This window comes from Solea solea, chromosome 18, assembly GCF_958295425.1.
Source record: "Solea solea chromosome 18, fSolSol10.1, whole genome shotgun sequence".
NCBI lineage: Eukaryota > Metazoa > Chordata > Actinopteri > Pleuronectiformes > Soleidae > Solea > Solea solea.
Window position 1 is genome coordinate 6,582,495 of NC_081151.1, and position 27,979 is coordinate 6,610,473.

At 40.2% G+C, this 27,979-nt stretch overlaps 2 protein-coding genes and 1 long non-coding RNA gene across 9 annotated transcripts; 1 reads left to right on the forward strand and 2 right to left on the reverse strand.

The window, feature by feature from the left end:
- Positions 1-60: 60 nt before the first annotated feature.
- On the reverse strand, positions 61-19,817 carry LOC131444792 (phospholipid phosphatase 2-like). 2 transcript variants are annotated; one of them, XM_058615447.1, is made up of 7 exons: positions 19,672-19,817; positions 19,440-19,524; positions 4,237-4,388; positions 3,629-3,891; positions 2,847-2,904; positions 2,248-2,424; positions 61-1,600 (listed from the first exon to the last, which is right to left on the reverse strand). In XM_058615447.1, the coding sequence occupies exons 2-7, from the start codon at positions 19,498-19,500 to the stop codon at positions 1,457-1,459; spliced, it is 855 nt and encodes a 284-aa protein (XP_058471430.1). In that variant the 5' UTR covers positions 19,501-19,524; positions 19,672-19,817; the 3' UTR covers positions 61-1,456. The 2 variants fall into 2 exon arrangements, with proteins under 2 accessions (XP_058471430.1, XP_058471431.1); XM_058615448.1 differs by lacking the exon at positions 19,672-19,817 and having other exon boundaries at positions 19,440-19,665.
- On the forward strand, positions 4,368-27,890 carry LOC131444795 (uncharacterized). 4 transcript variants are annotated; one of them, XR_009233773.1, is made up of 9 exons: positions 4,368-4,495; positions 6,865-6,952; positions 7,229-7,342; positions 10,775-10,889; positions 19,713-19,818; positions 23,196-23,385; positions 25,098-25,191; positions 25,321-27,392; positions 27,759-27,890. It is a non-coding gene; the product is annotated as an uncharacterized LOC131444795 (long non-coding RNA). The 4 variants fall into 4 exon arrangements; XR_009233771.1 differs by having other exon boundaries at positions 4,382-6,952; XR_009233772.1 differs by having other exon boundaries at positions 4,382-6,952; positions 23,196-24,382; positions 25,098-27,392.
- Positions 20,552-27,826, reverse strand: spmap2 (sperm microtubule associated protein 2). Of its 3 annotated transcripts, XM_058615450.1 has the most exons (8): positions 27,778-27,826; positions 27,237-27,344; positions 24,304-24,379; positions 24,159-24,220; positions 24,008-24,065; positions 23,194-23,320; positions 22,471-22,630; positions 20,552-21,483 (listed from the first exon to the last, which is right to left on the reverse strand). In XM_058615450.1, exons 3-8 carry the CDS (start codon positions 24,363-24,365, stop codon positions 21,242-21,244), a joined length of 711 nt encoding a protein of 236 aa, XP_058471433.1. In that variant the 5' UTR covers positions 24,366-24,379; positions 27,237-27,344; positions 27,778-27,826; the 3' UTR covers positions 20,552-21,241. The 3 variants fall into 3 exon arrangements, with proteins under 3 accessions (XP_058471433.1, XP_058471435.1, XP_058471432.1); XM_058615452.1 differs by lacking the exons at positions 27,237-27,344; positions 27,778-27,826 and adding an exon at positions 25,458-25,592; XM_058615449.1 differs by lacking the exons at positions 27,237-27,344; positions 27,778-27,826 and having other exon boundaries at positions 24,304-25,121.
- Positions 27,891-27,979: the final 89 nt, after the last annotated feature.

The window sequence follows — 27,979 nt, forward strand, 5'->3', positions numbered from 1 at the left end:
AACTACAATATGTAACAAAAGAGACCTGCCCAGAAATCTTCAGTACATGAAAACCTCTGGTACTGATACAGTGTAATGCCATTTTTAACAAATATCAAAATGGCTCATTTATTGAACTTTCTGATGAGGAGTAAATGGACACTTTCTGTGAAAAAAAACAAAAAACCCAGTCCATCGTGGCTCAGTGATTTTCTTTACCTTTACCTTTCTTTAACTTACCTATTTGAGGAGAAAGCTGATCTCTCAAGAGGTGGAGCACATTAAACCAAAACTATCTGCATTGCCAGTAGAGCTGATATCGACTTAGATAAACTGTCCCTTTGGAAGCAGGTCTTGGCGTACACCAACTTGACGTGGCTTCATTCCTCTTGCTGTAAGGAATCCCTCAACTGTCAAAGAGCAGGTCCAGACATGAACTAACGCGTCAGTGTGTTGTGCATTGTTTTCACCAATGCAGGTGACAAAACACATTCACAAACAAAAGGAAACCCTTCTCTCACACTCGCCATCATTTGTATTTTTCAGTTTTTCTGTTTGGGGGAAACCTGCAGATAAAAGATCTGGCTGATAAGGAGAAGCAACACAAAACCACCCCCCCTTCCTGATAACCTATATGGGGGGGAGGTTGTGTTTGATCCGTGTCTGAAGAAAAACACTGTCCATAACAGTTACCAGCTTAAAGTTTTACTGTAACATCACCATAACATCGTGGCAATACATTCTTAAAAAGCTACATAATTCATTAGATTAGTTATAAACAAGATATATAAAAAAAATGTTGCTATAGTTTACTATACATTTTGTATTAATATGATGGTTGGACCAGTCCATATATAAACCTATAAAACCTATGCACATGTTTGACAACATTCAAATGTAGACAAAAGTGTGAGGGACAGCCACATGTGTCCGTGTATATACACTATATTTAAAGCTCCAGTGTAAGTAAAATAACATAAATCTTGAACATTCAGTCTCCACATATTTCCTTGACAGTCTTTTTGCTCTATTTCATTACCACGCGTGCAGCATAAATCTATAAAATGTCCCCCGCTAAATCTGAAACGTTCCTCTACTACACTGACAATTTCAACTTTTAATTTAAAAAATAACTAAGGCTAACATAAAAAATACCTATATTCACGGTTCATCATTGCACACTTTGGCAACACAAAGTCGTGTTGCCAAAGTACATGTACACAAACAACAAAAAACACAACGTAAATCACGTCACACACACCCAAACTGAGAGAGGCACACGTGGTTTCAGGAATTTCCTCGCTGTGAAATCAGTGGGAAGTCCCAGCGTTCCCAAAGTGGGAGAAAGTGTTTGAATGTCCAGCTAGTGGTTACTGCAGTGTTTTGTTTTCTAATTTAAAATGTTGGTCACATGGTCCTTTGGCGATAAAGCTGCTGCTGCTGCTGCTGCCGCTGCTAAAGTGAGGGAAGGCCCAGGTTAGTAAGTAGTGTTTGTGTATTCAGTGGTAACGTGGTCATACTGCGAGACGCCTGGCTTGCGTTCGAGTTGTCGGACCTCTGGTGCCTCTGGCTGGTTGCGGGACGGTGGTCGCTGCTTAAAGAAGTCCGACACGTATCGAACCTAAACGAGGAGGAGGAGCCAGAAGTCAGAGAGTTAGAGTGTGTGTAAAGTGACATGATATGGTAAATGGTTGATGGATCTTGATGTCCACTCAAAGCTGCCTTACACTACCGGCCCACCTTAAACACGACATGTGTTTAACATTAAAACAACAAAATATTGCACCAATTCAATGTTTGTTTAACTTTTTTTTAGTTAGTATCACAGAATTTCAAAGTAAACTGAAAAAAAAAGCTAAATAAACATTGAATTAGTGCAATATTTTGTTGTTTTAATGTTAAACACACGTCGTGTTTGAAGTGAGCCGATACTATCATTTTTCACTAATGTTTAGTTGTATTCACGGACCACATTCGTGTCCAGGAGGACAGCATAATAAATAAGAACAATTGTTGGAAATGTTAAGGATAATTTAAATACACAAGTCAGCAAAATGTGTAACATAAGTCCAGTTTAAAAACACAGTGAAATAGTGTTCAACTTTAAAGGTCCAATAAAAGTAAACCATGTTCATATTTCTTTGACACTAAACAACACCCTGAAACAGTGTTAAACTCAACTGTAACATCGTAGTTTTGCTGCTTGGTGTTAAAGTTAAAGTTAACAATATCATGTTGTAGAGAAAACACAGGTAAGGTCGCACTCACAGTGAGGGAAGCGACGAGCGCTCCCTGCAGCAGCCCGACCAGGACGTCGCTCCAGTGATGTTTGTTGTCGGACACGCGTGTGTATCCCACGTACAGCGCAAACATCACCAGGAAGAACTGGATCGTCGGTCTGACCAGCCGCGTCCACTTCCCCTGCATCCGGGCCTGAACGTAGAGCTGCACGCACAAAACACAACATGTGGTAAAACTTTTAACACGGTCTTAAGTTGGTAATATTATAATAATACCATCTCTTTTCTAATGTAACTTTAAACTTGGTAATATATTACACTAATACCATGGTATGTCTAGTCAGAATTCTGACTTTTTCCTCAGAAGTCTGACTTAAATCTCGTAATTGCGCTTTTTTGTGACAAAACTATGTCAGAATGTCATGAAGATATATTATAATAACGTTTGACAAACACCTGACAGAGCTTGTCATCTTCCTTCGATTGTCCAGTGTGTTACAACAATGATGTTTTTAAAACTATGTGTCAGTGTCAGTGATGACCACCTTCTCCTGTTTTCAGCCAGTTTTTATGGGTGTTTTCCGGGGTAACACAAAGTTCACAGGCAAAAAAAACAAAACAACTCACCGACAGAAAGAGCATGCAGTACATCCCAAAGGCAGAGTGGCCAGAATAGAACGATAACCTGCCGAGAAACGGAACAATATTAATATACATTTTTATTTTATACATTGATTTATTTTTTAATGAAAAATCAATAAAACATTACAATAATTGCAATCAGCCTTTACTTTTAGATGCAATTCTCATTAATCCAGGTCATAGTTAAGGAGAGTTCCTAAAGATTATTTTTCTTCACAATTATTGCCATGATCAAAGTTTGAAGCATATCTTTCACTATAATTTTGCTATTTTATTCATTTTAACTATTCATCTTCCAATAGTTGTAAAGAAACAAATGTTTTAAACGTGTATCATCATTGCAATAACTATGAGAAACACATCACTAGGACTCAATGTTGGCTTAAATAGTTTTGTCAAGTCATTCATGATTGTCCCAATAATCAGAAACAGCTGGTGTGTGTGGCTTTGTAAACCAATCAATCCCTGCACCAAAGTCCATGGAGAAAGTCAGCGATTCTACATTGTGGACTTTGGAGTTTGAAATCCTTCATTTGGATTGACCCAAGTGACACACATTTACTCAAAAGGCAGCAGTAGACCAACTAAAAACGCTAATTTTCTCTATGGACTTTGGTGTGGAGTGAAGTGAGCAGTTTACAAACTAGTTTCCAGCCAGAAAAGGAAGTCTAATGACAAGATAAAGCAGAAAACTTGTTAGATATTGTAAACTTAAGCAGAGGTAGAACTTATTGGGGTGAGCAAACAGTGTGCGAGTTTGAGCTCACCTAGATTCCGTCACGTTCCGGATGCTGCCTGTGCAGTTGATATGCAGCACATATCCCTCGCAGTGGATGGGGGCGCACACTGCCATGAAATTTGGACGGGGACGACCTATGGTGAACTTTGCCAGGTCAGTCAGCGATTGGCTAACGGCTGCTCCGAACAGGTAGGTGCCTACCACTTTGTAGAGAGCAGACATGTACTGGTTGAACTTGGAGTTGGAATGGAGACGTTTGGTGTGAACCAGATAAGCCTCTCCTGTGGTGATCTGTGAGAGCGGAAGATGTAATATAAAATGTTTAGTGCTGGGTCACTTTTAAAACCTGGTCTCTCTCTCATGTCTCTTTAACTTGCCTCCCTCTGTCCCCCATTTTTCCTTTCACCCCAACCTGTCGAGGCAGATGGCCGCACATGTTTTACTGCAGTCATTCTTTATTTTATTATATTTTAACAGCTCTCAAGTCATGGTTTAAGGCTTGAAAGCACAATTACCCCTGTGTATCGACTGCTCTGCTGCTGACAACCTGCTAAAAAGTCCTCAAACCCACAGATACCTGTTTGTTTGTTTATTTATTTATTTATTCACTCGTCTGTTCAGGTGTAATGGACTCACAATGACGATGGAGCAGGTGATGGTGGATGCAGCCATGGCCCCATGGGAAATGGTGTCTCTCCGGTACGGATATTTGATGCTCTTGTCATCACAGTAGATTCCTCTCTGGTAAGGACTGAACATCAGCGTCAGAATGGCAGAGGGCAGAGCCGCTGGAGAGAGAAAGAGGACAGACACATGCATGACTGAGTCAGACCTCCACATTTTCTGCAAACGCACACGCACACAAATATCTACATCATAAATCATGAACCAGAAGGTATGTAACTAAAGATACGTGTATAATCTTTTAAGACAGGCCTCATCTGGATATTTTTGGATAGAGTGTTATAGTATTAAAACAACAAGCAGAAATATTAGGGGAAAAAAATTACAGTAAGGCTAAGAAGTGAAAGATATGACAATGTCTAACATTTATTTGACAGGATCTTTTTTGCTGGCATAGAACAATCAAAAATAGAACGATTCAATTGCAGTCTTTGAGATAAAATAAACAAAACATCTGCAAGACATTTATGAGATCAAAAGAGAGCAGTGAATCAGAGTATCATATGTACTGTATATTGTCCAGGTTTATTGGCAGAAATGGGCAGAAATGTAATACCCATTAATCTGTTTGTATAAGTGGTTTCTGTAGCCTTAGAATAGGTACCTAAAGGCAGGGGCCTTGCTTTATGTAGGCTGCCATTTTGCGCTGCAATGTTTCTACATTAGCCTCAACCGACAAAAACCAGCCTGAGCGTGTTTTTCCCCATTCTGAAGCAGAAGTTTACCACTCAAACAAAAACAAAATCCTTGCAGGTATGCAAAGGCTACTGCAGTTTCCCAACGCACTTGGGGAGGGGGGTTGAGGGGGGGATGTTACAATCTGTAGTCTCACCATTAGATGTCACTAATTCTTCACATTGGACCGTTAAGTAACTGCTCCAGATGTACTTTGGCAGCAGCAGCAGCAGCAGCAGTCTCTAATAAGTGCTTCCAGAAGCTGCACAATCTTTGCAAACTGTGTTGGAGCTGGAGTCCATCTTGAGAGCAGCCAGACCCTTTCACTGACAAGTCAAACATAAACTACAACACACAAATGCGAAGCTCAGGAAACAGCTAAGAACACAGTGACGGCCTAATCTGTTGGCTTTGGGCTGAAGACTCCACTCGGCCAAATAAATGAATGTGTCATCATTCGAGTTCAGCAGCAACTGCTTCACCTCCTCAGGTCGCATTCGCTCTGTGTAGGAGGAATTGCCTGTTACTATGGAAACATGCCGGACAGGACAGCCATGACCTTTGACACGGGACCACAGTTTGCACAGTAAAGGGCCTGGGAGCTGAAGACTGAACCAGGAAACACAAACACACAAGCAGTCACACTGGTGTCCACTCATATGTGCTGTGGTTAATTGTGTATTTTCATCTAAATGGGAGCATATTTACAAAATAAACATATATAGATGTTGAATCTTGTGATTGAGACCCATTAACTCCTCAGGAAAACGTTTACTGACGTTATTTCCCATATAATTCTATTTCAAAGAGTTCATTATGCAACCAAAAGAGTCGCCCCCTGCTGACTACCTGCTATCTCCGTCCTACTTCCTAGACAGCAAACACTGGGTTTAAGAACTACTCTTAAAAGACACAGAAATACAAACATGAGTGCAGATAAAATGTGGTCTACAACAACAACAGCTGTGTGATGGCAAAAACAACACAGCACACAACTACAGGTCATTGGTTCCCCTTGCCTGAAGCTACTCAAGAAAATGACAGTTTTTAGCATTTAACTGCAACATTAAGAAAACAGAACAATGATATGCACATTCAATAATAACATGTGGATCTAACAAAAATCTTCATAACAAGTCAAAAGCATATCAATAATATCGGCTCATTTTGCAACCTGCAGAGTCGCCCCCTGGGGGTTAACTGCTGCCTCCGTCCTACTTCATAGGTGATGTGAGACAGCAAACACTGGGTGTAACTGCTTCTCTTTAAAGAAACACAGATATGCAAACACGCGTGCAGATAAAACATGGTCTGCAACAAAAACACACACGTCTTTACAGGTGTGTGAAGACAAAACGTTTGTGTCTGCTTGTCAGACAGACAGCAAACACTGGCTTTAACTGCTAAAAGACCCAGGTTTGTGCAGCTGCTCTTCTAGGACACTGCATTGAATTCCATTCAAATGGACAGTTACGGCCTAACCTAACCACAACTACAAATCTTAGCTAAACTTAACTAGTTCTTCAGAAATTAGATTCTCATTGGAACCATGTTTTGGTCTCCATGAGGACTACTGGTGCTGACACGGTCAGTGTTCGTGCCAGAAAAGGTCAGAAAAGTGGCGACAAATACAAGTTCAACACACATACGCACACACAGCAACAACACATAAACCCGTCTCTTAAATCTGAGCAGGACAATAGTCCAATCCACAAGAATGATGTCAGGAACTTTCTACTCTCCAACCTCTACATAGTTTTCCTGTTTTCATTGAACTTTGCTGAACGGCTGAAGCTAATAAGAGCGAGGGACGGGTGGATTTGTGTTTTCCTAAGTGGGAGCTGTTGTATATTGGGTTATGCGACAAGAGCGACTCGACAATAACAGATCGCTTCCTTCCTCCAGAATGTGCGACCGCCGCTCTAACAGGCAGCACTGGGTGAAACCACACGAGGACACGCACGTAGAGAAAGGAAAACAATGTGACAGACAGGTAAATTTGTGACGGTAATTCTAGCATGATATCATGTATGAAGTAAAGAGAGGGAGTAAATTAACTCTGAGGTCACACACACACACACACAGCTGTGACATCGTCAGACACAGGTGTGAACATTTAGACCAAATTTCCCCTACTCTACTTCTCTCTCTCCCCTCTCTACCTCTATTTTAAGCTAATTTTAATTAACCAATAATACATTTACTTTAATGCCTAGAGTGTTAAATTTAGGTGAAACGTTTTTCATTCTTTTGTATTTCATGACCCCAGAATCTATGGAAACCACTGTTTTGGACCATGGTGGACAAACTAAACACCTTTTGAGTTTTGATGCTAACAGAAGGCTGCATAGGTTCATGGACACTCTTGGAAGGAAAAGCTGAGGTGAGAGATATTCAGTTGCTACATACAACTTCACCAATAAATATTTCTTTACCTTTAAGATAAACTTAGAAAAGATTTACCTCTTTGTGATGTGATTTTTGCAAAAACCATAACAAGTGTTAGCTTCTTCAATGTGTTGCTAACAGTAACTCATTTAAAAATGTGCTTCTTCAAAGTAACGCTAACAGCAGCAACTCATAACCATAACAAGTGTTAGCTACGTGTTAGCTTCTTCAAAGTGTTGCTAATAGGAGCAACTCATAACCACAACAAGTGTTAGCTACATGTTAGCTTCTTCAAAGGGTTGCTAACAATAGCAACTCACTGAGTCACTGAGATAACATGGACACATGGACATATAGGACACCATAAACTGATTAAGATGTATACATGTCTAACCTAATGTGACTGAGATCTGAATGTTTCATGTCTTACCTCATGCTGTTTACATGGCAGTGTCCTATTTAGACTTAATATACTATAAAATATTCCAACTCTTCTATTCTTTGTGTTTATTGCTTCCCTCCTTCTTCACTTCCTCCCTTTCTTTTCGTCCTTCCTCTTTGAATCATTACTTTCCCCTCTTTAAATTCCTGGACTTGAGGAAAAGCAGAAGAAAAACACAACAAACGTATCTAACATCTTAAGTTAAAAGGACAAATCTTGAAACTATAATTAAATCAAATTCAACTTATGTCAATTGCAAAGTGTCATTAATCTCAATATTTATGTAGCGGAGGCTGCAAGAATTAAATGAATCAGTTTGAATTAATGTTTTAATAAAAATAAGTATCTGAAATGTGAATATTCTCTGGAGGAGCAAAGAAAACAGAACATATTCACGTTCAGGAAAAACTAAATATCTTTGGTGACCTAACAAGTCATCGATTAATTAAGAAAAAATAACTTCAAATACTCTTTTGCTGCCGCCCTATAACCTATGTACTCTGCAGGGCGGTGGTAAGGAGTGTAAATGAATATACACTTTTGTTTTCACAATATACACTATTAACCCATACGTTCACCCTGTTTGAGTTCAATCAGTCATATGTGGTTCAACGAGTATTTCCTGGTATGTTGCTTCTGTTTACTTTCTCAACACCGACACAATTCTGTTGACATTTGGCACCTTTTAAGTGACTTTTAAAGACAAGAGTAAAGCAAATACAGAGTTTCTCCTCTTCACACATTAAATGTTAATGTTTAGGGCTGCAACAATTTTACAAAATATCAATTATTAATCAATATGTAAATTAGTCAGTAGGTTTAATGATTTTTAAGCTTCTTAATTGTGATTTTAATAACATAAATAAATCATTAAAATGGAATAATATAGGTTTGGGAAACACTGATTTCCTTTTTTCAACTTTTCTGTACTAACAAGTAATTTATTAATCGAGAAAATAATCAATAGATGATTTGATTATGAAAAATAATCGTTAGTTGAAGTCATTTATGTATATGTATGTATGTAAAATAGAATATGTGAAAAAGTTATAATTGTGGAGTACAAAAATATGAAGAATTGTGACATAAAGACAGAAAACAGACGTCTAATTCTCAGGAAGTAGAAGCAGAAGAAGAAACTTCACTTCCACTTCTGTAGTAAACAAACTCTGCAAGACGTAAGTAATGTACACCAAACCAGGTCCATGGTTTGGTGTACATTACTTGTGTCCATGTAAACATAGCTACTGTAACGAAAAAAAAAAACCCTCAGCAAGCTTTACCAGCAGTTTACTGCTCCAGCTCATATGCTACACAAAATGTGTCTCACCTCGATGCAAAAACACACATAGAACTCTGCCTCTTTATTTGAAAATTCTTAAAAATGAGGAAATGAAGTAGAGTAGAGCAGGCTCCTGCTGTGAGGCTACAGGTACCACTGACGGAGAAAGACTGTAGTTGTTAATCCAGCTCTGTGTTTGTGGACAGTATGTCATTAAACTGGGTAAAATAGTGAAAATCTTTCTTTACACGTTTGTTGGACTGGAAGTTGGATGCCGAGGCGTTCATGTAAATATCGTGTACAAACACAAACAATCAGTGAGAATCGTGGACTTTGGTCCCCACGGAAGCGTATAAATCTTCAATGGGACTATTGGACTGGACTGCATTAAATATTAACCGTGTAGTTTCTCCTCTATATGCCCAGGCTTTTTTTAATAACTGCCCCTTGAAAGGAACTATCAGTTTGCCCTGCCCCTAGATTGTGTTCAATGATGGTGTGATAATGTGAGAACCCACAGCACGTTGCCCGAGGAGAACCTAAATGGTCTTTAAGTACCGGACATAAATATTTGTCACCACCTCTGAACGAGTGCCACAAATGATCTTTGATGACGAGTGGTTTCCTCCTTACAGAGCATTTATGTTCACTCAAAACAGCCGACGCTCCCTTTGCTCTCTTTAAGTCTCAGAGTTCATTATTGCAGCAGGTCAAGCGTACTCTCTGCTTCTCTTTAAAGCGAGGGCCAGCCGTTGTTTGTTCTGCAGGGTGCAAGGATAAGATTTAGATAAGAGGCTGCTTGTTTGACAAGGCGGCTGGTGGCTGGACGCTGCCGTGGTGGAGATGTGAGCGGACAGATTTGGGCAGCGGCTTTCAAAACACACATTCACACATGGTAACCACTGCTGATACAGCGAGGATCAGACCGTGTGAAGCTGACGTCCCTTCCCCCTCGAGCCCATAGAGAGTCTCTATTATCTGAGCAGGACTGTCTGTTTTTATCTGCTCTATTATTCCAGAAGACCTGGTTTGTTTTTATGAGCCAGTCCTGGTGGGGTGGCCTCCCCAACCACAGGCTGGGGCAAGCAGAGAAAAGCCAGCTTAGGTTCATTCTCCAAATATATTTAAAGAAAAACAGCCTTCAGTCTTTCTCCCCTCAGTCTCTTTCAACAAAATGTCACGTACATTTCCTTCATGGTTATATACGATTATCTACATCTCCCGCTTAACCTTGAGGGTGGTGGGAGGAGCAGCTGACATTTTATACTGTATCCACACTTCATTTTCAGAGACAAACAACGTTCAGATGAGCATTTATGTCACACTGTGGACCAGATTCTCTCCTTTGCTGTTGCTTATAGAGTTTTAGAAAGTACTACTGACAAGCAAAAAAACAGTGAAAAGTACGAACACGTTTCTTTTACGAGACCGATGACAATATTTAACTAAGTATTTGTTAATGGAGCATTTTGCTCCTTTCTTTTGGACATCCAATCTAAAATGCAGTCCTGGAGTTTTCAAAGTTAAACTGAGTCAGGGGTGTTTTCAAAATGTTTCAAGGCTCTAAAATGCTGGGGGGTATTGTGGACGGCAGGTGTTTTCTTAGTAGAATGAAGTGATTTTTAAACAAAAATGTCATGTGGATGACGTCTCAGCCTCCAATCCACCTTAACCCCAATCTGCATGTTTTTTGGCTGTGGCAGGAAACCAGAGAACCCAGAAAGAGTCAACGCATGTGACAAAAACATGCCAACTTTCAAGAAAGAGAGACAGAAAGGTCCCGTTTGAACCAGGAATCAAACCAGGAACCTTCTTGAGGTGAGGCACCACTGCACCACTGACACACCCTACTTTAAAATAGGTGTTTCTGCGTATTATACAGCAAAACAAATGTTTTATTGAATGAACCCTATCGCTTAAGGCTACACTTTCAGTCTTAAAATAACATAAGTATTCTGCAAACTGGAGTTCTTTGACAAAAAATTAGACCCAACTGGTTTCTGTATATTTTACTCCAAATATTTGTCGAGTGACTGCTATTGTTTATTGAAGATTGTTTGCTTGTAATGAGGTATTTTATTATTGCGTGGTTTTGTTATGTTTACTGTCCTGACATGTAGCAAATTGCTGTTCACTTTTTGTTTAGCGTTATACTTTCACGATGCAAGCTCACAGCTGCAGACGATGAAGAAGCTGCTTCCAAACTCTGTCTTAAGACACAAACACACACTTGAGTTTCTGCTGAGCTTTTCGCTTTAGTCCACAGGAGATGTATTAAAAAAAAGAAAAGAAAAGGGAAAGTATTGTTTTACGCTTTCACAATCTCTTCTGGAAAGAGCGCACCCCCGATTTCTCTGTGAGAAAATAAACATGATGGAATTTGGGATCAGAAACAAAGTACAACTTCCCCTTGACCTGTGACCCATCGGGAAGCAGGAAGCATCCCTGTTATTCATCCTTTTAAGACAAGTGGCCGAGGTCCACTGTGACTCAGACTATTCAGGGGAAGGTAGCGGTGTCGTATATGAACATAAGTTTGAGGTCTTCATGTCAAATCTCAACGGGCGACTGTGAACTCAGCGGGTCTGCTGTGTGACCTCGCAGTTTGTTAGCTAACGGGGATTCGCGACTGGTTTTCCACCTCACACCGAGAAGCTCACATAAACCAATATTTAAACTTCTTTTGTTTATTTTGGCAACTTTTTTTAGACGCTAGAGACTCGACGCTACGTTTGTTCTGCCCTGCCTTACAAAACCAAAAAAAAAAACGCTTGTTTAGTGCCTGTGGCTTCTGTCAAGGGTTTTGTTGATTTTGGTCAACAATAGCAGTCTTTGCTCATCATTTTTGTTCCAGGAGGTTTAATCTACAAAGAAAGTGCATCACTTCCTGTCGAGGCTGGGGATTTTTCCTGGGAAAGTCCTGCACGACACCCAAAGTGACTCCAAAGTCTTTTTTTCCTGCTTTGAAATCACAATTCTTTCTGTGGTTTTTCTTCCTGCAAAGGACATTTCTATTTGTTCCTCTACTTCCTCTCTGGGGTTCTGTGCTCTTAAACCTTCATTAGGCGGTGACGTTCGTTAAAGTAAAGCGCTGTCAATTTTCATTCTAATCGTGCTGAACTATAAACTACAGTATATGTAGTTGCAAGTGAAAACTGTTGGACTTGATTCTCAAATCCTCATGTTTCCAAACTTGATCCTTCCAGAATAATTATTTAAACAAATGCGTGGTGTCTGAAGTCACTGTAACTTTTTTTCTATTAAACCAGAACAGTCTTTTCCAATTTTTGGAACAAGATGTCCTTATTTTTTGTGTCACACTGGTCACTTCTAACTAATCATCGTAGAATAGGATTAAAGAGGATAACAAAGTTTGATCCCAATAAAACCTATGGAACAACTAAAACTGAAAGTATTTCTAACTCACTCCTGTCACATTTGACATCATCATTAACAGGAGGATCATACTGGTCCTTCATTGACACAGCAAGGAAAGGTGGAAATAACCTATAGTGTGTACAGTATCCCCTCCTCAGGTGTGCAATAAGAGACATTAAAATACATAAAATATCTACATTTTGCATTTGCAGGCATGAAGATGTCTGCTCGTCCGATCCTGCAGGAGCTCACATCTTACTAATATTAGCAAATTAAGAGGGAAAACTGATGTTGACCATTAAATCACAAAGAAAAACAGTTACTCTTCCTCTTATTATGTACCACAACAGTAGTGAGCAGATCCTTTGAAACCATCAGAGACACTAAATACAACCACATATACACGTGCAGCATTCGTAGTAGTAGATGCAACTAAATGCCTAAACCTCAACCCAATTCTGACCATAACCACTTAAAAAGCCCTTTAAATGGGGGAGGACCGGCTAAAATGTCTTCACAAAGACAAGAGTGAATCTAATTCAGCCGACTACAGACAAACGCACACACACACGCACAACGTCTCATTTTCACACAGGAATGTCAGGCAGCACAAGTCAATACTGTCCACTTGACTTTGACACTCGTTTGGCAAAAGCAGATACAGTGTGTGTGTGTGTGTGTGTGTGTGTGTGTGTGTGTATCAGTAACAAAGCAGCAGCTCAAACGCGTCACACATTAACATTCTACAGGGTCAAACAACCACAGCTGCTGTCAGTCACACACTGTTTTGCCTCCGACCCTCAAACGTTTCTATGACCCATGCTCAGTTAAAACAGTTAAATCTTCCTCTAACTCTGTCTAGAGCAGAGTGGACGGCGTTTGTCTCTATGACCTGTCCAGGGTCTACCCCACCTTTAGCCCTATGTCGGAAAGGATGACGTTTTAAATTTTTAATCCAAAGTGAATGTGACCACTTTATCCTCCACTTGAGGGTCACGGGGCTGATATTTTCTTCTAATAATTTCTGGGAGGCTGTACACTAAGAGGTGGCATGTTGTAGCTGTTCTGAAGTGTAGGTAACAGTGACCAATGCTGGAATTGTGACTCTTCCACAGAAAGTATATGTACATGTCGTTGCTAAGTACAAGAGCCAATAGGAGCGCCCTCCCTCTCCAAACTGCCATGTGATTGGTCAAAGTCTGCGTTGTGCTGCATTATGCTCAAAGGTTATTGTAGAATTATTAATAATCGTTGCCTACGCCAGCTTTAAGTAGTTATATAAAGGAGAAAATCTAATTAGTATCATAACTAATATTATTCGATGTCAAAGTTACTTTTAAAAAGGTTAAATGGCCTGAGGTTGAGACTGAGATGAGAATATTCTGTTTTAAGCTTTAAAGGTTGTTTAGCTGCCCCCTCCCTGAACAAACAATTAAAAACAACAATAATAATAATGCTGGAATATAAGGTATTTTGTGGATACATTGTGATTCTTATTCATTATGAAGAACGGTAAATACATTGTAAATTTAGTTGGTTTAAAGTTGCGACATCCTATGAAGAATAATAGCATCATTATTACCGGTTTTCAATCGCTGGAACTGAAACAGAAGTGAATTATTAACATAATTAAACAGTGATGTGAAACTATGAGGTTTCACATGGTGGAAAACATGCAGCGACAGCTGAGCTCAGTCTTTCTGACAATCAGCCAGAGTGTCTCCAGCTCTTCAGCATCTCTTTATGACTAACACTATTGTTAAGAAGATTAAAATGTTGTCAAAGCTCAGCGCAATGAGGTCGCACCATTTCCTCAGAGCAGTGGCCTTAAACAACAGGAAACAGGAGGTTTGCATAAACCAGAATAGAATAGTTTTAGGGGAAATTAGTTTGTTCTTATGTCTGCGAGCGAAACATGACGCTGCACTTTGAAGTAGGTTTTTTTTTTGCCAAAAACGAGCGCTGCTTGTCTCAACTGCATCCAGGAAAGTTGGAGCCGCAAGGTGAAGGAAACAGCAGCAGCTGTGATTGGCGCATGCAGACATGCGGTTAGGCAGCTTAAATGCTGTTGGCAGAGAGCAGGTATTAATTATTGGATGATCAAAATATCAAACCGATACCTTTAAAGCTGTGCTTCTAAAATGGGGATGAATGGGACACACCCACCAAAAGTTTCACAATATTCCATTTTAGGGAAAGAACTCAGAGTACAACAAGTAGTTAATTAATTTTTTTCTTTTTTGTGATCTGAAATAGTTTGTTAATTTCAGTCAGTTTTCTGACGAAATACATGAGATGTCAACAGAAGTTCTACTTTAAAACAAGAGAATATTAACCATTGTAAAGGAAGAACCTGATCGATCTGCATTTAAAATAACAATAACTGACAATGGAACTGCGGCCTGTGAGTGAAACAGCACACGTCCTGCTGCTGTGGCGTTGGTGTCAAAGCCACTGAGTTAGGGGTGGTGACAGATAATGGCAGGATGAGGGGGACAGACTGCAGAAGGGAAGAGGGAGAAATAAAACACTGAGCAGATTCAGGGATCTGTTACAATCTGAACATTCAGCACATTCCTGCCATATCTCACACACACACACATTTCTAACCTGTTGATAGTTTACCCTCCACACACACAGACCAACAGATTAGTGCTCCTGGTCTGTTATTGTGAACACTTATAACAGCCATTTACTTTCATGATTATAAGATGCTTTTTGTTATTGTTGTTTTAACCCCTTAAGTGAAGTATTTAACTCGTGTTTAAAGGGGCCAGTGTGTGAAAATGTAGGTGAAATTGGTAAAATTATTAATTAAAAACCTGGATCTATAACTTCAAAATATATAACTGCCGTGTTTTGAACTAAAAACCTTTTGAGTTTTAACTGCGGTGGCCGACAGGGGGCAAACAACCCAAAACATGTGCAGGAGGAGGAATGAGCTGCATGTTCACAAACGAAAACAAATTCAACGTGAGAAAAGCGCTGCAAAAGAAAAATTATCTGCAGAAAGAAACAAAACACATGCGTCAACAGAAACGCACTGCAAAAACAAAACGACACAAAACACAAACCCCAAAACACAAGCGGAAGCTAAAACACACAAACCCCAAAACACAAGCGGAAACGAAAACACACAAACCCCTAAACACAAGCAGAAGCGGAAACACCGGCATATTCAAAAATGGAAGTGGGTCTGTGGGCACGCTTGTTGTCGTGCAGCTCTAGGAGCAGCCGCTACGATACTCGGGGACTACTTAATTCTTATGTAAGATCTTTATTAGAACAAAATATCTAAAAGAAATTGATGAGTTTTGAGGCAAGAGAAAGGCCTCAAAAAGGTCATTCATTTGGCATAATAATAATAATAACATACAATAAAACATACCAAAATTAATATTTATTTATTAATAAAATTATGTTTATTGATAAACCTATCAATTTCATCGATCGCCCAAAATAGTTGCCACTTGAAGTTTATTTTGTTTGTCGCAGCTCAACGACAAAAAATACCGCTCAGTGTAGGAAAAGCTCGGTATCAGTCACAGTCACGGGTCCTCAAAGGAGGATGATTAGTGATGAATGTGGAATGACAGCGGGCCGATTACTTATTTAACTTATTTCAGGGACATATGTACACAATATAGCAATAGAATCAAGTTTGTCTGAGCTGACTTTCATCTGATATTTGTTTTCTACAAACAGAGATGTATAGTGACTTAACACTGAGGTATTGCTGGCGACACGTTTGCACAAGGGCACTTTGCATCACCGTAGTTATGCGACGGTTTGTGCCATTTGTTTCCGAATGCTGAGAAGTTGAACGCCAAAGCCGATGTGTTGTTATGGCGGTAATTTCCCTCGCGCTGTTTCAGGAAGCCGGCAAATCAGTGTCTTTGTCACCAGAGAAGAAAGTTGTAAAAACGCCTGGACATCTTTGGATATTGAGAAAAAGACTCAAACAAATGTTATATTGTATTAAATATGTTTTATACTGTTCAAATTTAACACGCAAAATCTGGTGTTTATGTGCAACAACAGTGTTTTTCCTCATTTCAAACTGTTAATACACCAGTAAATTGTAAATAACTGCCAGATATTGAGAGATATTCTGGAAAAATGGGCAAAAGCACTTAGTAAAAGGATTTCCTGGCCCTTTTATGGTTAAAATAAGTCTAAAAAGTCCAGATGGATATTTTATGGGTTAGGTGTTAAAGGGTTAAGATTTTAGTTTCAGCACCTCCTGGATCTCGGGACAATCCCGACTCTCACAAAATGATTTAAAACTGAAAAAGAAAGTACGACAGACTTCTTTCACACCCCTTATCTGATCGGAGGGTGAACTTCGGGGCTTAGTCAGCCAAATACTTTGTAAACAGCGAGTCATTAATCATCACATTAAAAATTATTCCACATCCTTGAATTGATTTCACAACACAATATAAAAAAGTGCACTTCCTGCAAGGGTTCGTAGGGCTCTATAGATCCTCAGAAAAGAGGGAACTGAACTGAACACCAGCATGATCATTATCATTCCTGTCCGTCACCACAACTGGAAACCCACCTGTACGTTCACCTTCATAAGCATTCCTCTAATTCTGCTTTTCACCTCATATTTCACACCTAAAAAACTAAAAAGGGAATTCACCTTCGCCGTCATTCTCCCCTCTTCCCCACCAGTCATCCATGTGTCAAACTTAATATCATCAAAAGAAGACACGAGCAGCTGTTACATAAAAAGCTGGAAGACGTCGTCTATTTGTCATCTTTAGGGAACAGAAGAGCGAGTCCAGACAAGTTTTTTTGTTCCGTGTACAGTGTTCAACACTTACACACACTCACACCAACCAACCAAAGAACCCACACTCGACACACACTCACGCAAACCTGTCCCACATATTTCCAAAACAGGATTTTTACTGTCACAGAGTGAGATTCATTGTCAGTGATCTTTGCTCTTCCTCCATAATAACCCCAAGTTTAAAAAAATAACACGGAGGGGGCCTCAGGGTGCAGGAGGACACAAAAAATGTGCAGAAATGCTTAAACACATTCGCACAAACTGAAAATGATTCCTCACAGAAATCGAACGATGAGGACAAAAGTCTTAATAAGACGCTCCTTATTTCAAATATCAAAGTTTTTCCGATAATAGGAAAATGTCATTAATATTCATGTTTACATGTTACTGACTGTAATCTGAGGATGATTTACGTCTACAGGAAAACTTACATACAGTATACACGTCTACATGATGTATCTAACATCAGGATGTTATACATATTATTGCTTATTTCGAGTATTCCCCTTTATTCGGTTAAAGGAAAAGTTAAAGTTGGTTAAAGTGTAGTTGTATGAAGCGTGTGCACCGCGAGACATGGGCGCTTGGGCTCCCCCACGAGCTAAAAACACTGATTTTCTCATTGGCCATTGGTACATAAGAGTGAGCGGTTTACAAACTGAGTTTCCAGATGGAAAAGGCCATTTAGTGGTGAGAAAAGGTTGCAAATATACAGTATTCTTCAGTGTGCGGTGCACAGCGTGGTCAACACTCACTATGGGTCCGTACCTCATACAACTAATGATCTGGGGGCCACAGAGCATCTAGTCTGGTCAGTAGGGGGGAAATAAAAATCTGTTTAGTAAGGGTGAGCAACTTGAGCTTAAAATAATATCATTATTTTTCCATCATTATATAGCAATGTCATATTCTAGGATATTTCACAGAATTTCAAAATAAAAGCATTTGTGTTGATATGGCATGATATATAGTGAACAATTAAAATGTCTTTATGATGTGGAAATCATCTTAATGTTAATAATCAGGCCGTCTGGATTTATTTAGATTTTATGGCTGTAAAACTGTCAAAAAATGTTCAGTGAGTGAGTGTTTTTTCTGCCCCTTTTTTTTTTTAAAGAAAACTTTCACTTTCCATATGTGGCAGTTATTCAACCGTTTAGGAATTATGGTACTGAGAAGCCGACATCACAAACACGTGAGGCGCTGTTGAATCTCGTCTGTGATTGGATGGTTAGGTTCTACCACAAGTATACAGGTCTGCTGTGCCAATCTCAGCTGACATAGGGCGAAAGGCGGGGTCACACCCTGGACAGATCACCAGTCCATAGCAGCGACAGGATGGTAACAGAAGGGTTAAGTGCTGGGCCGTATGAAATCAATTGGAGGGTCAGATGTGGCCCACAGGATGCTCTGTTTTAAGGCGACCAGAGAGCAGGGTCATCTTCAGCCTATTGTCTTAATCTGGTTAATACTGGATAATTGCTGTCAATGTAAACAGAGACATTGCCGCCACGTGATTTGTAATTGCCTTTGTTAAAATACTTACAAGGCAATAATGAAATGAAGATGGCAGCGTTTGCCAATAATCATAGTTATGTAAACATTGTCAGCAGTGGATGTAATCACAATCAGTATAAAATAAGATTTGTAATGTGGGAACAGGAATGAACGATCCGGCAAGTCGCATGTAAACATCTTTATCTGAATGTCTTCGTATTCAGAATAAGATCAATAATCAGAGATGAACAGAAGTGCTCTCACTGAGTGTTGGGAAACACTCTGTTTGACCTGTTTGAACAAGATAGAGACAAATGATGACTTGCAGCGTGGTTTTGCTTCACGACATACAATCACTGCTCACTTCTGACTGAGTCCACGCTGCTTTTGCAACAAGTGTTGAGCAAGGTTTTTGGATTTGGAAGTGGGTCATGTGGTTTCCACCCTGGAATTATGGCAACATCATATATATATATAAACTAGTTTGCATACAGCCCCAAAATAAAGCAACGTGAGGATTATAGATTAATAAATCTTGTGTGACAAGACAGCCCCACGCGCCACTGCGTAAACGTTCCCAACACTGGTGTGTTTCCAGTTAAACGCTGAACGTGCAGATAAATCAGATCCTGAAACTAAAACACATGTTGGGCCAAATTGACAAGAGAAGAGGAGAACAGGAGTAAACTCACCGACAAAGACGCAGAGAATGTCCACCACGATCAGGATCACCCTCTTCCCCTGCTCGCTCATGTTTCCTCCTCAGATGTCGCTTCACTTTCATAAATAAAGAAAAATGCTTTAAATTTTTAACCTTTTCACACAAAAAAACCCTGAGTTGTATAAGAAACACCAGGAGTGAGTAAAGAGGGGAAAAAATACTACAAGGAGAACACAACTCGTTCTTCCGGCTCTTGTGTTTACCTGTCCGTGTGTCTGTCTCTGTGTCGGTGCTGCGCTTCCAGGTGAGTGAAAGGAGTCGCTGCGTCCTGAGCTGGAGGACGTCCTCTTTTACGCACAAGGGGGCGCGTGCACAGTCTTCTCCCGACGTTTGCCCAAAGACAAGTTTGAGTGAGTTAGAGTTTCTTTCTATTTAAGCGCATTTTGTTTGTGATTCCCACTGTTGTGAGGTGCTGTACTATACAGCTGATACTAACTACAGGATGAAAGGATAACCTTTCATGTGATGATGTTTTATGATCCATCGATGACAAAATCAAAAGAACTTTTAACTGTGATTAAGAACTACAAACTGTGGAGGGTTCAACAGTGCCCCCTCAGGGCAGCATGTAACACCAGACTACAGCCTCTGCAGGAAGCTATTACAAGAATATAATAAAATGATAGGGAAACAAGATCTGTCTGTGCCAGTGGATATATATATATATATGTATATAATTATAATTATATAATTAAACATGCTTTATTTTCATGTGGTCATCTCAGACCAGCAGCTGTTTAGCTTAGCTTAAAGACTAGACACAGCTAAATAGACCAGCAGCTGGTTAGATTATTTTACCAGCTAACCTGGATTTGTCAGGAATTGTGTAATTCTTTTTTACAACACAAGTTTTCCCTCTTTTAAAAAGTGTGGTCTTTTTAAAGGTGTGGTGCGAACATTTCATTAATTCAGACAGAGCCAGGCCAGTTTTACTTTCACAGTTTCCAGTCGTTATTATAAACAAAACTAAGTTAACTGGTTGACGATATCACCCACATTAATCACTGTACATACAAGAAACGACCATCAGTCTTCTCATTAAAGAACACAATTTAATTTATTATTATTAAACTATCAAACGGTTAGTGCTAATGCTTTTTAGACAGAAAACAATCACAAACACAAATTGTTTCATTTAAATCCACTCAATATTAGCAAAAGATTTCAACAAAGCAAAGATTTTGTACAGCATGTCAACAGCAAGTTGATTCAAAGTCCTTAAACTCAAGGAAACATTTACAAGGGAAAACAATTATCAAATACATTTACATATGACACATGGTATCAAACAGCAGGGGATAGGTAGCCACCAAACAGGAGGAAGAAAAAGTTCTGCAGCACTGAGGTGTATGAAGGTGTCACGTTGTTAACAATCACACACTTTGAGGAAAAAGGTGACGGAGTGAATGATCTCAGTGGGGTCTAATAGAAGCCAGAGGATGGCAAGATTCAGATGAGGTTACAGAGAAGGAAGCAGAGATTTAGATGCTGAGGGGAGTCAGATCTTGTGATGGTGCTGCCCTCTTGTGGTGCTCCTGCACTGTCTCCACCTAACAAGACAGTCTTGGTAGAGTCACATATCTAAAATTAATCCATTCCTAGACAAAACGAACATGTCAGATGTCCATGGTGACATTCTTCCTGGGACGAATGACATCACCATTTCCATTCACGTGTATGGAGATATCTGAAATTAAATTATGACTATCTATGATTACAATTTAGTATATCTACATCATTGACTACTCAGAAGGACATCGAGTGTCATCTGTCCTACTTCATGCTACACTTGCGAGGCAGCGGCGTGGAAAGCTGATATATACGTGGTGAAGGGCTGGCTGAGCGCGCTGCCCGACTAACGGTGTACGGGTCATATCCTTCAAACAAAGCCTTCCGCTCTTTTGGGGTGGAAATCTCGAGAAGTCTCTGGCTGGCTACGTAGCTTCTTGCTGCTTTGGAGACGGGCCAGCACACTGAGCGCTCCCCACCGAACTTGGAGTGGTCCTGCTTAGGGGCTGAAAAAAAAGACTGAGGTCAAAGGTGCTGCTGATGGCAGGGTAGAGTTGTAAGACATTTTGGGAAAAGTACCAGTACAACTAGAACATGCCAAGATGGTTCAATGACTTAAATCTGACCAGGAGATGGTTTAGCCCAACAGTCGGCTACCCCTGCTAGACTAGTGATTTCCTCCAGTTTCTATCCTTTGTGTGATAATAACAATTAAAGGTCCAGTGTGTACTGTAGAAACATGGTGGTGCAAGCCTATGCAAAGCAAAGGCCTTGCCAAAAGTACATATAAGATGCTTGTTCTAATAATTTTACACTTATCACCACTTTTTTGTGAAAACCAGTGTATATGGGTATCCTATCTACTAATGTTATTTGTTGATCCAGATGCCAGTCTTCACAGTTCACATTAAGGTCATATGTGCTGTGATGAAAACCAGCTTATCTTCTGCCTCTCTCTAATCAAACACCAGCCACTGCATTCAAATTTTACCATTGGCTATTTTAGTCCATGTTTTCATCATGATAAAAGTCCAATTTTAGTCAGACTAAGACAATAATTCGGTTTTCTTAATCTCATGTAAACACGGTAGTCTAAAATCGAGCTAGTCTTAGTCCGACTAACATAAAATTCCTCCCCGGTCTTTGAAGCAAACCACAGCACGATCAATCTCACCATTTGCTAGGTCAACAGGAAACTGATTCAATACACACTGGCTTATAGAGAGATACAGCACCACCTATGGAGGCGGAGTCAGACCTACAGGGCCAATAAATCAATTTCCTCCTCCGCGTGAAAACTCAAGTTGTCCGGTTCCCTGTCTTAGTCAGACTATGGCCCTTGCTCGATTAACCTGTTCATATAAACATACTACTACTGGTACACACAGGCATAGTGTTGTTTTTCTCATTTAACTCTGCAAAAAAGGGAAATAACTGCTGTGTGCATTTCCCAAAATGTATAACCACTGCTTTATAAATGCCACAACACTCACTTGAAAGTAGCTCTATGTGAGCCGATGCTTTGCTCGGGAGGTTGGTCAAAGGTACGGGTTTTGATTTGTGGTCAGAGTCCTCCAGAGCCGGCCTTCTCTTCGGCTGGGAAAGCTGACAGATCCGTGCCGTAGCCACGATCGTCCGCGTCCCTCCGTTCATCTACAATTACATCTATAGGTCATGACAAAATCTGCACAAGGGAGTGTGCTGTTCAAGGGAGTGTGTTGTTCAATACAACTACACAAAATGCTGCACAAAAGAGAGAATCAGAAAAGGTGTAGGCTGGAGCTCAAGCTTATTTTGCCTACCCTTGGTCTTCATACATGTATTAATAGTCAGAATTTTAAATGTATTTTCTAGTTAAAATGTACATTATTTTAACCTTTTAAAACCGAGCGTATCGCTGACGACATGTTTGCACAAGAATCAGCGTCTTTGTCACCAGAGAGGAGGGTGTGGGAAAAACTCTTGTACATAGTTTCCATTTTATTGTTAAATTGTTAAAACTGTATTTTAACATGCACTAAATTGTAAATAACTGCCACATATTGCAAGTTATTCTGGAGAAATTGACAAAAGCACTTAGTTAGAGGACAGGTGGACATTTGAGGGTTAGGCATTAAAGGGTTTATTCCTCTGTGCAGCTGTTCCACAGATCCACAATTTTTCTTCTTCACCTGTGTGTGTGTGTGTGTGTGTACACGTGTACGTGTGTTGCTTACAGGAGCCGTCAGTGGGCGGTCTGGCTTCCAGCCTGCTGCAGGGCCTCGAGGTTGAGCCAGACTACACACGCGCTTGGACGGAACGGCCCTGAGTGCCCATTCACTCACCTCCCATATGGGAGAACGCCTGAGGGAGGAAGGAAACAGAGTGGGACATGTGGAGGAGTGGGAGAGCAGAACAAAGACAAAGAGGTGGGTCAGATATAAATGAAAATGTAACTAACAGTAAATGAGGAAGATGAAGATGGATGAAAGTCGTGTGGGCGCATGCCGCATGAGCAAATGGGATTAGAAAGTTGATGTAAAAAAAAAAAAGAAGTGACGTTTGCTTATTTTCTATTTGTATAATTCAAATGCACTACATTCAAATGATGTCAGTGGTTTGTGGTGAATACAGGGAAATGTGTTGAGGAAGAGTGCAGTGCACTGGTGGAAACAATAGTGCTCACACGGCACGGATGGTAATTTGCCGTGGGAATAATACACAACTCCTTATATGGACATCCTGGGAGTGTGTGTTTATAGGTCATATTCAGGCTTTAAAGTTATGATTCATTTTACATCGCATTTTTAGTAGCGATATAAAGTAGCAATAATTGTGCAGAAGTCACAAAAATAGACCGTTTTTCTCTACTTTTTGTTCATGAAAACAAGCCAAGTGAACTTTGAACTGTGACGTATTTCCAAATTTCACAAATTCAATCCGACGTTAAACATTTTTAATTCTTTTTGCTCATTTTGTGTTTTAGAGACCACACATGTATTAATAGCAGTGTTCTGCATGAGTAATAGTCCAAAAAAAATGTATATTTACGCAGCTTGAGTGTAGAGCTTTTTACTTCTGCACAACTCAGACCAGCGAGGAGTTAATTCTATGAGGGGGAAACAAAAAGCAGTTGAGGGTTTCGTTGTAAACTGTGCAAAGAAAAACCAAAAGTAAAGTAAAGAGTAAGTTGAAGACGTACCAATTCTAGTGGTGGGTCCTATCTTCTCGTGAGGCAGCTCATCCAGCCAGTAAACGGAACGACTGGAAAATAGAAAAGAAGCCTCATCAGAGAGAGGAGGAGGACGATGAGGAAGATAGACAGACGTCTGTAAGAGCGAGCCTACCGGTCTGGAAATCGGAGTTGGTTGAGTTTGGGTCGGGCGAGCTTCTGTGTCCGGGTTGCCATGGAAACAGATGGGACTGGTAGGGAAACAGTAGCACACTGCAACATCAAACTGTCCCATTATGTAACAATTACACTGTGGATTGAATTGAAGAAAATGGGTTATTTTTTCCCGTGAAGCAAGTGAATTACAAAATGTATTACAGCTGGTTCACTTTGTGGATTAACCCCCATATTTTGTTTTATTTTTCCATGTTTTTGCTTACTTTTTTTCCCCCACTTTGCTGCTTAGATCAACTTTTGCCCTTATCTGTACAGAATGACGTACATAAAGAGTTTCAAGTCTTTACAAATGTTTGCATGTTTTTGTACGTATTAGCGAAAGCTGACAGAGACAATAAACTGTTTGCATTTTGTTAAAGAAATAACGGACAGAACAAGGGTTATACAGGTTATATACATAATGGTTTTACAGCAGCTTCCATCCATGATGTTGCATTACTGCCTTCTTCTGGAATTAGGAAACTCCTACACAACCATCATCAGTGACATTTTTTGTTGTCGTATTTTTTTTTTTTTTATTCTTTTGAGCTAAGGATAATTTCATTTGTCGCCTTCTTCTGGATTCTTCTTCCTCTCAACATTTCCAGCAGAGGTGTAATGCCTCTGCTGCCCTCCACAGTTTGAATGTCTTAATCACAGTTTCAAAGTTCCTTAATCCCCAATTAATCCCCCCCATTTTGTCTCTGTGCTTATTGTGTTCTGCTCTTGTACGACTGGTATGTTCGCCTGCAGAATTTCACTTTTAAAGGGGCATGTTGAAGTCTACGCACGGCAAGGTACGGCCTGGTCCTTCGCTGACTTCACCATATTTATTCAGCAACAGGAGGTCAGTTGGTTGTGTTAGTTTTTGTTGTTTTTTTGACTTTGAATGTAAAATGAATGATGGCACCCATTGGTTTTGTGAACTACCATCTGAAGCTTTTAGTTCTGCAACATCCCTTTTTCTTTTTTGCAGGCAGAATTATCCATATTTTAAGAAGGAAGGATGAGTGGGAGGACACTTTTCATGCCTTCACCCGTTACAATGGAAGTCAGGTTCATTAGTGACAACACTGAAAATCTTTCTTTGTACTTAATAAAGATTCAAGTTACAATTGACAGTTGAAAACAGTCACTGGCTGGATTTCTGTCCTGCCTCAATCTTCTCTCTGTCCAGTCCAACAGCTTCTCTTCTCATCGGTCGACCATTTTGAAAACAAGTTCACAACATAGAATTATGTTAATTTCTCTTTATTATGTAATTTAATCTAAATATTTAATCAAAAACTTAAACAGTCTTGAGATTGTCTTCCTGAGAAAATATCTTCACGTTTGGTAAAATGTTAGCTATAATATCTTTTTTTTTTTGAAAGAAAGACAAACTACTAAACTATAACTGAAGCCACGTCTCTAATAAACATCATTAAAAGCATATCTATAAACATCTGGTACAGACTAATTTGATCTTGCGAGATAAAAGTTAGACTAAAACTGTCTTTTTTTCCTTCCTATAAAACATGTTTCAGATTGATAACTCGTCCTCAGCGCTGGCACTGAAAATGTTGTTCTGGATTCTTCTTTCGGAGTTCTCTTGAACCTCGCCTGCAGGATTTTAGTTTAATGTCTCCTCCTATTTCTGTTGCTCTGTGTTCTCCTGTGGAAATAAAAGTCTGCCTCTTTGGGCAAACTCTCCTCTCCGCAGCCGTTTATGGGGAACGTTGTGAAGTGGAAGCCGCTCGGGGGCTTTGGTGAGGAGAGGCACTGACAGAGCGGACCCTTCGTCTTTTGGCGGGACGAGCGGCGGGAGTGGTCGTTCGTGTCCTTCGTCGCTTGGCGGGACGAGCGGTGCGAGTGGTCCTTCGCCGACTTTGACGTTTGGCGGGACGAGAAGCCTTTGCTCTAGTTTTCCTTGATTTTACCATTTTTTCTGCAGCAATTTGGTTTTTGGCGGAAGTTTGAGAAGGAAGGAAATGATGCAGCCGTGAAATTGTCGTGCGTTGAATACTCAAGATACTACCTCTACTCCAGAAAATGCCTTTGATGTAAAATATGACATCATAGATGACATCATGTAAGGAATATGATGTCACCCACAGACCAGTGGTGGCAACTTTTGAATTTCTTTTTTTGAAGGCAGAGGTAACCATTTTAGATGAGTGGGTGGAGGAAGTGGACAGGACAGGAAATCAGTCCACCAACCAATAAGACAACATTGAAAGGGTGTGTCCTGGGCCTGAGACATGGTAGATCACAATGAAACGCTGTCATGCAGGGAACTGCATGAAGGTCTCCTTTAATTGGGGACTCAATGTTTTGACCATGTGTCCGTGTGTCCAGCTGTTCCATGATATGGTCACTGTGTGAATGACGCACAGTTCTGAATAAATTCTCAAGGAAATGTCAGTGAAACTACAGAAGCAACCGTGTCTAGTGTCTATGAAACATAAAATAAATAAGTAGGGGACACACAGTGGGGCACACGGTCAGCACTGTCGCCTCACGGCAAGAGGGTTGCTGGTTCGTGTACCAGGCCAGGCCTTTCTGTGTGGAGTCTGCATGTTCTCCCTGATAAATTCACATTCACAACTCTGCGTTCAAATGTTTTATCTTGCTTATTTGGTGTTTTAGCTGACATAGGGCGACAGGCGGGGTCACACCCTGGACAATTCACCAGTCCATCGCAGGGACAAATATAGAGACAAACAACCATTCACTCTCACACCTACGGTCAATTTAGAGTGTCAAATTTTTCTAATCCCCAAATCAAGAAAACCAATGCACACACAGGAGAACGTGCAAAATCCATGCAGAAAGGCCCTTGTTCTGGATTATAAACTTCAGTTCCCAGTGAGAAAATTGCAACAATACTGTGTGTGTGTGTGTGTTGCTTACAGGAGCCAGCAGGAAGTGATCCAGCTGCAGATCCTCAAGGTCGAGGCAGATGCTTGGATGGAACAGCCCTGAGAACCTATTCACTCACCTCCCATGTGGGTAGAACGTCTGAAGGAAGGAAAGAGAGACGTGTGTGGAGCGGAAGAGCAGAAGAAAGTAAGATGAGACGAGGGTTTGATATATTGTGATATATATTGCTATATAAGTGAAAATGTAACTACAACAAATGAGGAAGATGAAGAAGAAGAAGTGGACAGTGGAAGGATGGGAGTGGGATACACAATGAGGAAATGAGATTAGAAAAATGCCTGCTGCATTTTGGAAGTAAAGATAGTATTTTCTCCTGCAGTAGGTTCACACAGGTTTAATCTACTTAACATTTAGGTCACATGGTCCAAATTAACAACAGCAACACAGCACACAGCTTATTTAACATGTTTTGTTTACAATACTAACGTAAACTGACTGAATACAGAGACATGAGACAATTGTTACGGCCCTTTCATTTTCTGTTCCTTTCAGGCTACAAAGTTTACTGCACCTGCAGCTGCTCCTGTTGACACCTGCTCGTTGCCGGGGAAGCGTGTGACGTTGTACGCCGCCAAAGATCGTCGGTGCAAACGAGATGGCCAACTCCGACTCCTGCAAGTAAGATGGTTTCTCAACGAGTCACACAACTGTGAACTGATTAAAAAACCGCTCAGGTAAGCTAACTGATTAATTTAGACTAACTGACCTGAGCT

Bases quoted from the DNA above. Each gene is read 5' to 3' on its own strand.
- LOC131444792 (XM_058615447.1), bottom strand. From the start codon at position 19,500: ATGAGCGAGCAGGGGAAGAGGGTGATCCTGATCGTGGTGGACATTCTC. The intron at 4,389-19,439 runs GTGAGTTTACTC...TTCTCTCTCCAG, and splicing joins CATTCTCTGCGTCTTTGTCG to CGGCTCTGCCCTCTGCCATT. The intron at 2,425-2,846 runs GTGAGTTGTTTT...TTGTGCGTGCAG, and splicing joins ACTGCATGCTCTTTCTGTCG to CTCTACGTTCAGGCCCGGAT.
- spmap2 (XM_058615449.1), bottom strand. From the start codon at position 24,410: ATGTTGCAGTGTGCTACTGTTTCCCTACCAGTCCCATCTGTTTCCATG. The intron at 24,221-24,303 runs GTAGGCTCGCTC...TCTATTTTCCAG, and splicing joins CAACTCCGATTTCCAGACCG to TCGTTCCGTTTACTGGCTGG. The intron at 21,484-22,470 runs GTGAGTGTTGTG...CTTTTTTTTCAG, and splicing joins TCACATAGAGCTACTTTCAA to CCCCTAAGCAGGACCACTCC.